Source organism: Protopterus annectens, chromosome 11.part0 (genome assembly GCF_019279795.1).
Source record: "Protopterus annectens isolate FY-2018-M chromosome 11.part0, PAN1.0, whole genome shotgun sequence".
In the NCBI taxonomy this organism is placed as follows: Eukaryota; Metazoa; Chordata; order Ceratodontiformes; family Protopteridae; genus Protopterus; species Protopterus annectens.
The window spans coordinates 667694956-667709253 of NC_056745.1; the positions used below are offsets into that span (position 1 = coordinate 667694956).

The 14298-nt window shown below is 45.0% G+C and overlaps 1 protein-coding gene across 4 annotated transcripts in view; it reads right to left on the reverse strand.

Annotated features, from left to right (window-relative positions):
* Positions 1-564: 564 nt before the first annotated feature.
* The window catches only part of LOC122815541, a 704558-nt gene continuing 690824 nt past the window's right edge, over positions 565-14298 (reverse strand). For all 4 annotated transcript variants that reach the window (XM_044088118.1, XM_044088120.1, XM_044088119.1 and 1 more), the window contains one exon: positions 565-1553. In XM_044088118.1, the coding sequence (XP_043944053.1) occupies positions 1399-1553 (155 nt within the window). In that variant the 3' untranslated portion in view covers positions 565-1398. The remainder of the gene's footprint in view (positions 1554-14298) is intronic.

The window sequence follows — 14298 nt, forward strand, 5'->3', positions numbered from 1 at the left end:
TGAACAGTATGAAAACAGATTTCAAAAAAGTACATTAGTTCAGTGGTTTACAAGTGTAATGCTAACTTCTGTTTGTCAAAAAGCATGCACACTCCAAACAAATTAAGATGCGTCCCCAAGCTACAAAACAACTTTGTTGCCCAAAATGATAAAGTGAACTACAGCGATCACTGGAATTTTAGTATGTACTATATATAAACATATAGGTTCATAGGCAAGTATTAGGCTAGCTGCCCTTGTGGGCCATTTTAAGCCTAGCCAGTTTCCCTTTTTGTGCTTGAATTAACCTGTCCCATTTGGTTAGAGATTGGCCATGGTCGATAATTGTATATTAACTGGATCATACCCATAGATAATTTGAGGCATCCCATGCATATGATAAAGTATTTCATGCCTCTGTCCATTAGTAGTTATTAGGAGGCAGCACTGGGGTGAATTTTCTGTTTCCTATCCATAGATCCATGTTGCACTTGAATATGAACAGAGATGAACATTGTTTTATGTGAATGTTTCAGAGCAGCTGCTCTAGTTATATCTGTCCCTCCAAACACTACATATACATATATATATATATATATATATATATATATATATATATATATATATATATATATATATATAATTATCAAAAAAAAAGTCCTCAGAACTGTCAAAGCAGTGGCAAATGGATTAGCAAATGTATTATCTATGGTTGTACTTACTGCACCAAATTTGATCCAGCAAAATGTAATACTCGACCACTTTTGTCTAGTGATGCAAGTAATCTCTCTGCAAATGAACATTCAAATTAAAATTTTAACTCTGACACAGTAACATACTGTATGCGTCTGTTCCCTTTGCACTAAAGCAATTAGTCTACTCCTTCCTTAATATATCCTCCTAAAATTAAAAGCCTGAAAATGTTTAGAAAAACAATACATCAGTTGACATCATCAAACTTTCCACAGGAACAGCAGCAAGTAAAGAATACTTGGCATTTAACAGTTTTCAACAATATTCCAAAGTGCTTGACTGCAGTTTAAGTCAGAGAAAATGTACGCAATCTGTACCACTTCTTACCAGACACTCGCTGGCATTGGCTTTCATACAATATTACCCACATTTCAACAGCTACTAAATTTGGACCATCATGATTTCACTCTCCCGACTGTATTCATTAATGAATGACCCTGCGCTACTTCACTACTGTACCTCACTCGCATCAGAGCATTTTAATGCTGACACAAGTCCCATCAGCACAAATATGACATTATCATATGGTCATATTAAGCACTGCAAAAGAACTAAAGTGCTAGCATTACTACACTTGGTGCTAAGCCCTCTAACAGCAAATGAAGCAGCTTCGCTTTTCTTTTCATGTAGCATACTCAAAAGACTTTGATAATGGGCAGTCTTGATTCAGTTGCTATTACTTCTGGACAAATAAATGTCTCTGTACTTCTGAAACACTACTTTTTTTGAGTTTTTCTCATCTGACACTTGACTTTCTTCTTTTTCTGTTGAGTTGAGTGCTTCTCCTTGAAAACTGCAAGGTGTTAATGTAGACTGTCCAGCTACAAAAGGTTTGGGAAAAAATAAGTATATTAATATGGCATTTATTACAAATGCAAAGTTAGTGTTAAACACCAATAAATTGACAAACATAACATAAAAGCATGGCATAAAATGCTCTTACAAGCAAGTACTAGACAATTAGTCTGCATGCTATTATAAGCTTAGCCACAGAACCATATTCAAAAGTTCACTCTAGCCTCAAGGATGGTAAGACAAGACAGACCACTGAAGAATCTGAGGCTGCCATCCGAATACCTGGATTTATCTTATGATAAGGGTGCTACTCTGCTTGACATGTAATGGAAGTTAGTTGCAGAGTTGTGATACACTGGGATGTCATTCAATACACAGATGATACTACCTTAATCTATGCTGAACAAAATATTCCCACCCTCCTGCAAACAACTCAATTAGCATTCTCTGACATAGAAAATTGCCTTGCCAAAGCCCAACTTATCCTCAATCCTAAGAAAACACAGCTAATGATTATAACTAGTTCTAACAAAAACTCCAATAGCAGTCAGTTCATCTACTCTACAAACTACACCAATGGCACAGGCTAAGCTACTAGGAATAACCATAGACTGCCACCTAAAATTTGATAGTCATCTCAACTTAGTTATAAAAAAAAAAGTACATGCCAAACTGGGATCACTCTACCACATTAAACGTTTCTCAACAACAATACAAGATCTGTCATGGCTTTCTCCAAACTGCTATCCACCCTACTCTAGGCATCTCCCAACTGCTATCCACCCTACTCTATGCATCCCCCATTCTAACTATTCTCAATAAAACTGACCTAAGAAAAATGGAAGCCTGCTACAAACTTGAACTTCCCAACCTACTAACTTATAATCAGCTCTGTCTCTGTCATTCTATTACTTCCCCCAACAAGTGTCCTGCCCTCAAAAACCTAGTGCAACAGCACTCAGCCACAAGGCCTCTTTGATCATCAAACAAACTATTACTAGAAGTCACCAACAGCAATAATAGCTTTGGAGACTCACTATATAATAGTACAGTGGCTAAAAATGGAACACACTTCCCCATTAGCATACAAAACACATCCTCTAAAGCCTCCTTTAAAAACCTCAACCGGCATCATCTTTAGCAAAGCTGGCTGTGCTATGATTGCTCCCCAGGCTAGAGCAATCAGACAAGGAACGTATTCCTATGCCCATCTTACTTAGTAAATTCTCACTCTCGCTCACATATACTGACCCCATCAAGTTTAATAATGCACACTTTTAAACCAAGACATTAACTAGTATTACCACTGTTTTAATTACAAATGGCTACCATGAAACTATGTAATGACATACTACCAATGAAGTTTTTATTTTCTGCTACTGGGCTGTCTTCCTACTACTGCAAAAATAATCTAATGTACTATGTATGCATTGTATTTCGTTTCAAACCACAACTGGATACCATGAAATTTATTAGTTATTCTTATTAATGAATGTTTTTGATTCCCCTGTATTGTGCTGTCTTCATACCACTGTAAAAAAACATGTCTACTGTAAATTTGTATGTATTGTGATGCTGTTTAAACATCTAAATGATTATCTCTATGTGGAGCTTTTCTCCCTGGGCATCTGCTGAAAAAGGGCCTTTGGCCCAGTTAGACACCTCGGTTAACACATGTAAATTAAATAAAAATAAATATTAATCTATCATGATAGTGTGACTTATTTACCTTCTGATGATGGTTTAGTTCCTTAAACTAGGATTTTGAGCGCAACTTGAAGTTGCATCTTTGCTGGCTTGAAAGGCCAAACAAAGATCTCCATGGAGGAGCCTACAAGAATCTGAGTACCGAGAAAGAGCACTGCTATCCTGACCGGATTAAGGTTTTTGAGGCCACTGATCATTTTAGTTATGAATCTCTGAGGTCTCAAGTTGAGTGATAGACAATTACATGTCAAACACATACTATTCAATAATGGGTCTGACATCTTTAGATCTGCTGGAGATGAGCTTGGAAATTAGAGGAGCCTGATAGAAGGTTTTTTGAACTAACTATTGCAGTCACAATGAACGATAAGGAATTATGAACAAGACTGCCTAGATCACTTAAAACAGTATTCAACTTGAAAGGTCTCTCACCTATATGGTAAATGAAAATGTTCTGTATACCAAGAAAGAATTAGAAGTTATGTACTTACCATAACGTTCCATCTGAGTAGGTGTATTCATTTGTCTGCAACCTCGCTGGCCTTGTTCAAGAGAAATCTTGACCAATGGATGGGAGATCGCAGATATACCCCAGGGATTACCTCAGTGTCACTGCTCGACAGAGGCACAGCAAAATAATGGGTATAGTTCCCCATACTAAAGGGGTGGCGTAAGCCACAAAACTATGGGCTAGGCTTGTAAATGCCCTCGGGCAGATAGCCTAGTATGAACCTATGAACCTATGAACCTGTGGGTATGGATCCGATATCGGATCCGAACCGGCATGGTTTATCCAGCTATGGATCCGAGCTCCTAGCTCCTCCCCTCACCCATAATGCCCTGCTCTCCCTAGATGACCTCAGATCGAGTTTGCCCTGTATCAAATACCCTAATCAAAGGGTAACACATTCTATGCAGGAACTGACAAGGCCAGGGGGAATAGGAGGGCGGGATGGTTGCAGACAAATGAATACACCTACTCAAGATGGAATGTTATGGTAAGTACATAACTTCTAAATCTGAAGTAGGAGATTCATTTGTCAGCAACCTGTGGGACAGAGTCCCCAGCTACCTGAATCTTGGGCGGCTGTCATGGAAGGATATTCCGGAGCACCGCGGAGCCAAAGGATGCTCTACCTCTAGACGTGATATCCAGCTTGTAATGAGAAATAAAGGTATGAGATGAAGCCCAAGTGGCCGCTGAACAAATGTCATCCAGAGGTATCCTAGCCTTAAAGGCTGCTGAGGTAGAAACAGACCGGGTTGAATGAGCATGAACTCCGTCCAGTGCGGGCCTCCCAGAAGCTTGGTAAGCTAATAGAATACACTGGGAAATCCATCGTGATAAGGAGACTTTGGAAATTGGTTTACCCAGATTGAATTTGGCAAAGGAAACGAACAACTGATCGGATTGCCTGTGACCAGCTGTCCTGTTAAGATAAAAACGAAGCTGCCTGTGAACATCCAATGAATGCAGCTTGTACTCGCCTTTGTTCTGATAATTAGGAAAGAAAACGGGGAGGTTGATGGACTGATTAATGTTTGCTTCCGAAGCTACCTTAGGAAGAAAAGAGGGATTGATCCTGAGGTACACACGGTCCGGATGGAAGATCAAGTAACGCGGCTTTATAGAAAGGGCTTGAAGTTCCGAAACTCTAATGGCTACTAAAAATGCAGTCTTAAGAGATAAGAATTTTAGATCTACAGTGGCCGCAGGCTCGAAGGGGGGAGCGGTCAAGGCCTGAAGAACCAAGGAAAGATCCCATTTAGGAAGATTTTACATAACTTGGCAGACATAAGAAGCCCAGAGTCATGACCAACATGATAATGAGAAATGGCCGCTAGCTGAACTTTGACCGTAGAACTACTGGCGCCATCATTAAAAAGAGTGGTAAGGAAATCTAGGACCACGGGAAGAGGTACCGTGAAGGGATCTAGACCTTGCCGCTCCGCCCAAATGGAGAATCGCTTCCATTTACTGCGGTAAGTTTTTCTGGTAGAGGGTTTATGCGCTGCTACCAGGATAGCCTTAACAGGAGATGAAATACCAGGAGTCCTGATTAGGAGTGGAACTGGAGCAGCCAAGCAGTCAGCTTCAGGTTGTCCAGGTTCAGAGATGGTAGGTTCGATGGGTGTGTTATCAGATCCAGGATGGGATCTAGAATCCAAGGTGGATTCACTGAGTGAGACCGTAGGTAAGGGAACCAGATCTGCCGAGGCCAGAATGAGGCTATGAGGATCATTCTGCACCCCAACCGAGAGGCTTTCTGAAGAACCTGGAGCATCAGAGGTAGAGGGGGGTATGCGTACAGAAGACCGGGAGGACAAGCATGCACCAGAGCGTCCCTCGGGGAATCCCCTGGTGGGGGGATTAGAGCGAAAAAACTGTCGCACTTGGTGTTTAAGGGAGAAGCAAAGAGATCGCAACAAGGAGTTCACCGTGCGAAGATACGTTTCGCTACTTGAGCATTGAGAGACCACTCGTACGGGGAGAGAATGGTGCGACTGAGCTTGTCCGCAAGGATGTTGGACCGACCCGGAATATGCGTTCCGATGAGAAAGCGTTTGGTGGAGATCGCCCATTCCCACACTCTCATGGCTTCCCGACAGAAAGCGTAAGACCTGGTTCCCCCTGTTTGTTGATGTACCAGACCACTGACATGTTGTCTGATTGAATCGCAATTGTTCCCAGGGGAAGAAAGGCCTGCGGTGCTTGCAACGCCAAGAGCACGGCCCTCATCTCCAGAACATTGATATGCAGGGAGGTCTCGGAGTCGTTCCACGTGCCTTGGACCGTCCGTCCCGCAAAATGCCCCCCCCACCCGAGGCGAGACGCGTCTGTGGTCACTGTGGCAAGGGGGGGGAGATGCACAAAAGGGGCGGCCTCCTTGGAGATCCTTTGAATGGAGCCACCACAAAAGAGACCGCTTGCAAGCCTTGCTGATTGCAATGGGGTGATGCAGGGGATGTTCAGGCGGGCGAGCGGGAGAAGAGAAATCGCTGCCGCCATGGACCCTAGTGCCCTCAGGACCAATTCCGCCGGAACTGAGCTGGAGTGGAGGATGGCCCGCACCTGGAGTCGTAGATTCCGAATTCTGTCGGTTGTGAGGAAGGCTCTTAACTTTCTTGTGTCTAACCTGGCACCTATGAAATCTATCAGCTGAGTAGGGGCCAGGTTGGACTTTGCTACATTTATTGTGATACCTAGCCAGGGAGCTAGCTGAAGAAAGGAGTCCCTTGCCAAAGATAGTAGATGCCTTGTTGGGGCGGTGAGAAGCCAGTCGTCCAGGAAAGGAAAGACCTGCACCCCCTGAAGCCTCAGGTGGGCCGCAACCACTGCTAATACTTTGGTGAACACCCTGGGGGCTGTGGTGAGACCAAAGGGAAGGACCCTGAACTGGCAGTGACTGGCTCCAAGCCGGAAGCGAAGAAACCTCCTGGACCGTCTGTCCATTAGTATGTGGTAGTACACATCCTTGAGGTCTATGGAGCACATCCAGTGATTCTCTCCCAGAAGGGGGAGGATAGATTGTAAGGTGACCATCCGGAACTTCTCCTTGGGAACTGCCAGGTTTAATAGGGACAGATCTAAAATGGGTCTTAAGTCCCCCGTCTTTTTTGGCACTAAAAAGAACCTGGAGTAGAACCCTGATCCGATCTGGTCTGGGGGGACGGGCTGGATGGCTCTTTTCCTCAGCAGATAACCAATTTCTGCTGAAGCGGCCTACCTCTGATCGGGTGGAACGTCGGGGAGGGATTTTGGTTTCGGGACGTGGAGAAAGGGGATTTTGTATCCTCTGGATATAATATGGAGGACCCAGCGGTCTGTTGTTATGGACTCCCATGCCGCTAGGTGCTCCGAAAAACGTCCCCCGACTGCCTCCAGAGTGGAGCAGTCGGGCAACCCCTCAAGGTTGCTGCGCGGGCCGCTCAGAGAAAGGTTCTCTGGACCCGAAATTCCTGGGAGCCCCTCGGCCCCTGGGGCGGCGTCCGCCCTGTCCTCCTCTGCCATGGAAGGACTGGTTGTCCGGAGAGGGTTGGGATTGCTGCGACTTCCGGAACCACATCTTCTTCTGGCCCTTTTGGTTTCTAGAGTAGGACCTCTGGGGCACAGAGAAGCGGACTCCGACGGCAGACAGCGTCTTCCCGTCCTTCTCGCTCTGGACCAAGGTGTCGCAAACCGTCTTGCCAAAAAGGGCAGAACCATCAAAGGGGGCGTTCGCGAAAGACGCCTTGAAGGGCTCCGTGAAATCGCAATGGCGGAGCCAGGCCTGGCGTTTCGTGACTAGGCCTACTCCTGCAGCTCTAGCGGCTCCCTCAGTAGCATGGGAAAGCAACCGCATAGAGGTATTTGTAACAGACCGAAGAGTGGCCATACGGGTGGAGTGCAACAGTTTGTCCTCCTCCGACATGGACTCTGGGGGGGATGCAGCGTATTCTTTAATAAGATCGCGCTGCATCCTAATAACATGTGCCAGATAGTTGAGCGCCCTCACCGAGAAGGTCGCTGAACTAAACATTCGCTTCCCCAAGTGGTCCATCATCCGAGACTCCTTGCTCGGATGATGGACTGAGGGACTCTCCTGGGCGAGTTCCCTCTTGGTGGCTGCTGCCGTCAACATGGCATCTACCGGAGGACCCTTACTCCAGTGGGCACGGTCAGCAGGGGGGCTGAGAATCCTGTCAGGCCTTTTGGGGATTGGCTCCACGGTGTCCGGTTCCTTCCACGCCCTGGTGGTAATAAGGTCCACCAGGGGGTCGGCAGGAGGGGAACACCCAAGAGGTAGACGGGCCCGCTTCGAATGCCTCCAAGAACACGGACTCATCCAAAGAAGACTTTGGGGCAGGCCACCCACCTCTTATACGAAGCATTTCCATGATGTCTCCAAAGGAGACATCCTCGGGGGGGTGATCTTGGGGAGCCTTCCCCTTCCTCCAAGTCCGTGTCTTCAGTTAAAGACTCGGGGGAGTCTATGTACCTCCTTTTACACGTGTGCTTGCGAGGTGCCTCCTCGGGGTGGCTGTCCGAGGAGCCCTCGCAAGCAGTGTCTAGTTCCACAGGAACTGCTTGGGGCATCGAAACGGGCTGTCCCAGTGGCCAGGTGATGGAAGCCTGACCCAGAGCAGATGGAGTGCGGGACGGAGCCGAAGCAAGTGCCGGGGGTCCGGAAGCCCTCAACAGAGCCCTCTCCACTACATCAAAAGCCTAAGGGGAGCCGGCCTCGACCAAAGGATCCGACAGTCGGCTCCCCCCTCGGATCAGAGGAGTGGATCGGAGCCGGCGCCGAGCCCCTCTGATCCGAGGGACCAGTGCGCTCCGACACGGACGGCGCCGAAGACACACTGAGTCCCTTGGATCCGAAACTCGGGCCAAGGCTCCGAGAGGTCGGATCCGACACACTCGAGGGCAGGGTCAGATCCGAAGTAGCCAGTACTATCGGAGCCGACCCACCCCCGGCTCCAAAGCTGCCCAGCTCCGAGCGCTCCGAACCTGGGTAGCGGGTCAGAGAAGGAGCTTTGGGCTTGAAAAAAGGGGTAGAGCTCCCCCCCAGGGGGGGGGGGGAGAGGCAGGAGCACTCCCATCTGCATCTGGGCCTGGATGAACCTTCGCATCATCCAGTCCAGATCGGCGTCAGAAAGACTATAAGTCGACCTCGAAGAGGCTACCGAGGAAGGAGGTCGGGTCTCTTCCTCCTCAGGTCCCGGTGAAAAGGTCGGGGACCGGAGCCGAGGAGGAGGAGAGCCAGTAGCTAGAGAGGCCGGAGGAGAAGCCTGCTTAGCCGGTGGGGCCGAGACGGAGGTCTCGGCCCGCCGCTTGTGGTGCTTCTCTCTCCGATCCTTCTTCCTAGCTTCCCTGTCCTCCGAACCCATAGAAGGAGTTTAAGTCCCAGGAGGAGGAGCGGGAGCAGGTAGGGCAGGTACAGCAGAAGCGGTAACTACCAACAGGGTGGAGGCCGAAGCCGAGTCCGGGGGCAAAAGTCCCGCCAAGACCAGCTTCGACCTCCGCTCCTTCAATGCCCTGGGGTTGAACCCTGCACAGATTGAACATCCAGAAGTGAGGTGTTCAACCCCAAGGCATCGAACGCACCGAGTGTGGCCATCAGCAGGGGACAGCTTATGGCCACACTCAGAGCACTTCCAGAAAATCGCCTTTGGGGCTTCTGACATTTTTTTTTTTTTTTTTTTTTTTTAACAGAAAAAAATAAAACTAACAAGTTAACCAAAGTTAACTACACAGTCACACTACAGGCCCCAAAGACCATGCACACACAACTACGCTACCAACGAGGGGAGGGAATTACAAAAAAATTTTAGTAATTTAACTAAAAATAGTTTAAATGGGTGGGGAACCTAAAACTTTCACACAAAGGTACTATTAAAAGATAAAAAAAAAAAAACCCTTAGTAAATAACTAAATTTCCACTTAGCTGTAGGAGCTCAAAGATCAAGCTGTCACCATGAACGCGGCAAACTAGATCTGAGGTCATCTAGGGAGAGCAGGGCATTATGGGTGAGGGGAGGAGCTAGGAGCTCGGATCCATAGCTGGATAAACCATGCCGGTTCGGATCCGATATCGGATCCATACCCACAGGTTGCTGACAAATGAATCTCCTACTTCAGATCTATTAGTATACTACATTTTTTTTTCATTTAACGTCTAACCCATGTTGGAGTGATTGCAAGTCAGTGAAGAGTGAACAGCAACAAATTTACATCAATCAACAAACTTCGTTTACAATAAACCCGAAGTGTTGGGCTGAATGTCTGAGAAACAGATGTCAAACAGGATAACCCAACAATCAGATCTGTAGTACACCACTAAACATTTTTGTGACTAGAAGTCACAAATGCATCTCTAACCTCATGGGTTCTGTCAGGCAACAAATTAGCTATCCAGCTCACAACTTAAAAGATTTACATTCAAATTTACAAGTCTGTCAATGAAACCTGGAACGGGAATAGTGTCAAAGGCTTTTGCCAGGTCCAGACATTCTTTCTCCACTGCATACCCATTACTCACACTGCATAACCATTATTCACTGCTTTGACTACTTTTTCAAAGAAATTAATGGGGCAAAAGTTAGAGAGGCAAGATCTTAAATTTGACAAAGCTGAACTGAGGAGGGGCCAGGGTGAAGACATTTTCAATATCCAGGTTAATGAGGTCTGAGAAAATACAGACCATAGTCTCACTAGCTCCCATATGTGAAGCTAATACGTCTATAGATACCAGGGTCTATGGGCCATCTTTCTGTAATGGATGTAAAATGGATGTTTTCCAGACTTCAAGAAGGCAACCAGTGAAGAGATTTAGACCAAACAGGCTAAGTAGAACTTCAGTTAGCCATTATTTAGCACAGACAATCAGGCAACATGCTGTATTATCAGAGCACACAAATGAGGTGTTCTGATTTTTTGAAAGGGCTGAGAGAATTTGTTTAATAGTAATAAAAAGGGGTGGCTGGGATTTTGGAACCTCTGCAACAGCTGTTAACTATGAGTGAAGTAAAATTTACAATGAATTTGTTAGCTAGGATATTAACCATTTTTTGGGGTCAGTTGGGTGACGGTTATTAATTTCCGACAAAGAAAGATCTGTATTTTCTTAGTGGGTATTTTAAGTTCACTCTTGGCTTTCATTACATGCAGATATACGCAGACCTTGACTGGATTTTTAAAGAATGACTGCACTCAATACCTGGAAAAATGTTTTCAATCATATACTGATCCTTTTGGCAGTACTACAATCCCTGCATCACTAAATGATTACTGTTCTAATCTGTGATTTACAAATGCTCTGATGAGGACTGAAATGTGGGGTCAAAAAATCTTGACTATTATTTTATGGAGGAATATAGTGCACTGTGATGACATTTACTCTGTAGTAACTATCTACCAAACTGAAATGAAAGGACACAGGTTTCCTTTTTTTTCTTAATAGTTTCTAGCAGGAATGTCAGTTTACCTTTTGCAATGACGCCTTGACGTTTGTTAGAGGTGTTCACTTGCAAAGAACTTTAAGCTGCACCTGAATATTAGATTTGAAAGAGAAGCTTATTTAATTTGTTTTTCAGACTGAGAATTGAACTTACAAGCTATGAGGTATAAAAGCCAGGCACATCTGTGACTAGTAACCACAGTTCACCACTAGGAAAGCTCCCGCAGCAGAAATTCTTCAGTAGTCTATGCTGAAAATCTAAACATGATGTAAAAGGAATGGTGATGTACTACAGAACCAACAGCAAGTAGGACTGGGATTCGCTGTAAAAAAAGTTTGCAAATCACTACTCATAAAAGCCATATTACAGGGAGACTTGTGTTTGGTCTAGGCAAGAAAAACAGAAGCAAAAGAGGTTACTACCTACATCAACGAATACTTTTAACACAGTTGTGTTAGTAATGTACAGTTGTGTATCTGCTTACCACAAAAATGTAGATGTTTTGCAGTAAACCTTTGACATTTTCTGCCTTGGAAACCCATGGCTGGCCTGAAAAACAAAGATATGATCCATTCCCCCAGGCCCAGCAGACACCCTCCTAACTGAAGTAGGACACTGGAGTATAAAGGGTCTTCGGCAGGTGCCATTTCTCAGGTCTTTCATGCCCCAGGGTCAGAGTCAATCACTTCTTGCTACATACCGGGAGCACAACGTTCCAGCAGTTTCTCCTAGGAAGAAGGAAGTGGAGCAAGGAACCTAAACGGGGATCAGAAGAAGGAATGCAATGGGAAGGCGAAGGGCTCCATCCCCTCCAAACCAAGATAAACATGTAGAGAGGGGATGGAAGGAGGAAATAGCAATTGCAACAGTTAAGCATCTACATTTATGGTAAGTAAATATATAACTGTACTATGTTCATCATGCAATAATAAACTCTGTCAAGATTTCCAGAGTTAGAGAGAAAGGTCTGGTTGGATAAAAGATCATGTAGGAAGCTAAGCCCCTGCATAACTGCAGAGGTGAATCCTGCCCTAGAAGCTGCAGTCAATACTGCAATGCTTTGAAAATGTGTGCACAGAGTACCAGACGGCTGCCTCTAGGATTGAGTGGGTAGGCATTACTCTCGGGAAGGTAGCACTTGCTGCTGTGGCCCGGGTGGAATGTGCCCTAATGTTGCCAGGCACCTGCTTCCCACAGTGTTTGCAGCTGTAAGAATTATATAAATTAAACTTTTTTTCACTTATATGCTGTACAGACTTTCACTTAGTTTTATGCAGACATTTTCTGTATTATAAAGATTTCTTTATATTGACAGCAAGTATGTGCTGAGTTTTTCAAGTTTAAAAACAGCTTGCTTGCAAATGCAAGTTTTATTTGACAAGACAAAGGTCTTGCAACTAATCTAGGATAGAAACAGAAATTCCATATTGATCTTCTACAGAGATAAAGATTCTTCATGTGACCTCTGTTTAACAGGCATGGCTACCAGATGCGGGTATACATTCTTGACGAGCAAAACCTATATATTTCATCCAAGTTAAGATTACTTGCAGACATTTGTACTCAAAACAAACATCAGAGGCTTGACCAGTTCGTGGACATGCCACAGCTGCAAGAACTATAAATTGTAAATCAGCTTAAACTTCTACAGAGCCTGTTTGCACGATAGTCTGACTAGTTACATTTCAGTTAATATTTGCTGCAAGCTTACCTGATTAATGCGTTAAAGCTTTTTCATAAAAGTCTAGCCTTCTATCGGTTTATACTGTACATTAAACGGCTTTCTTCACTGCAAAGTTACAGGTCTCGTGGTCTCTCCCTAAATTTCTTCAGAAAAAAAATCTTAGCAGAAAGGAATACACTTTGGAATGCACTTTGAAATAGTCTTGCTTGCTAACAAGTTTTCCTTCCTTATGCTTTGCAAATACCAAACAGCTGTTCAGCTTTTCTTGGTTTCTTTTTTTGTGCAAGTAAAATCAGAATTGCTTGTGTACATTCTGGGAATGCAGAGCTCCTTCTCCTTTGTTCTGGGGGTTAAGAAAGAGGACTGGTGAGTTGGTTGAGAGAGATCTCAAACTACTTTTGCTTACAAGAAGGGCATGTTTGCAAGAAAACTCTGCTCTTGTGGAAAACAAAAAAAAGGGTTCCCTACATGACAGCTTGAAACTCACATCAATCAGAAGAATTTCTGACCACCACCCTTCAGGGTGGTTTTTCAGGTAGTAAACTTGAGGTCCAAAAAGGGATCAGGCTCAAATAGGGGTGTAATTTCTCTAACACAAAACACTAGGTCCCCAAGATGAAGCCGGGATCCTCCTTGGGGGCCTCGGGTGGATGATACTCTTGAGGAACTGCTTCACTGCAGCATCTGAAAACAAAGGTGGATGCATAGTCAGGCAGATTTAAATGGCAGAGGCATGCATTTTAATGGAAGACAGGCCTTTTAGGGACAATTATGTAAGACAGGGGAGAACTGGGTAGTTTTGCTCAAAGGTACAGTGGTCACAGAACGTTACCAATTTAGAGATGTATGGATTTCCTGATGCTGGAGGGATTTCTAAGATGTTTTTGTGAAAAAGTATTCTGGAAGTAGGACAATCTTAACATCCACACCGCCACTTTAATAATCTCCAAGAGGGGGTGTATAGTGGATTCCCTGTTTTGGGTTAACAGATCCATCCCTAGTGGCAGCAGGCAAAGCCATGGCAATGAAGAAGCCACTGACACACTGTGGGGCATGGAGAATCAATGCTGCCTTGGCTAATTCTATCGGGATCAACCTCAGGCCATCCTCCCTCATCTTTTGAAATAACTTAAGGATGAGGGGTATGGGGTGGGAAAGCAAACAAGAATAGACCTATCCAAGGGAAGGAGAAGGCATCTGTTCTCCAAGCTCAGTTTGTTGGGGCCTGTGAGAAAATCATTCTGATTTTCTTGTTTTCTTCTGAGGCAAAAACTACCTCTGGCACATTCCCACACGTGCGAGTCTGTGGACTAATGACCTTTTTAGGTGAGGGGTTTACCACAGATCTGTTGAGTGCTGTCTGCCAGGTTGTTTTCCGCCTCTGGTAGGTACTGAGCCAGGCGATACAATCCCACTCCCTGTGCCATCTCTCAAAAAGT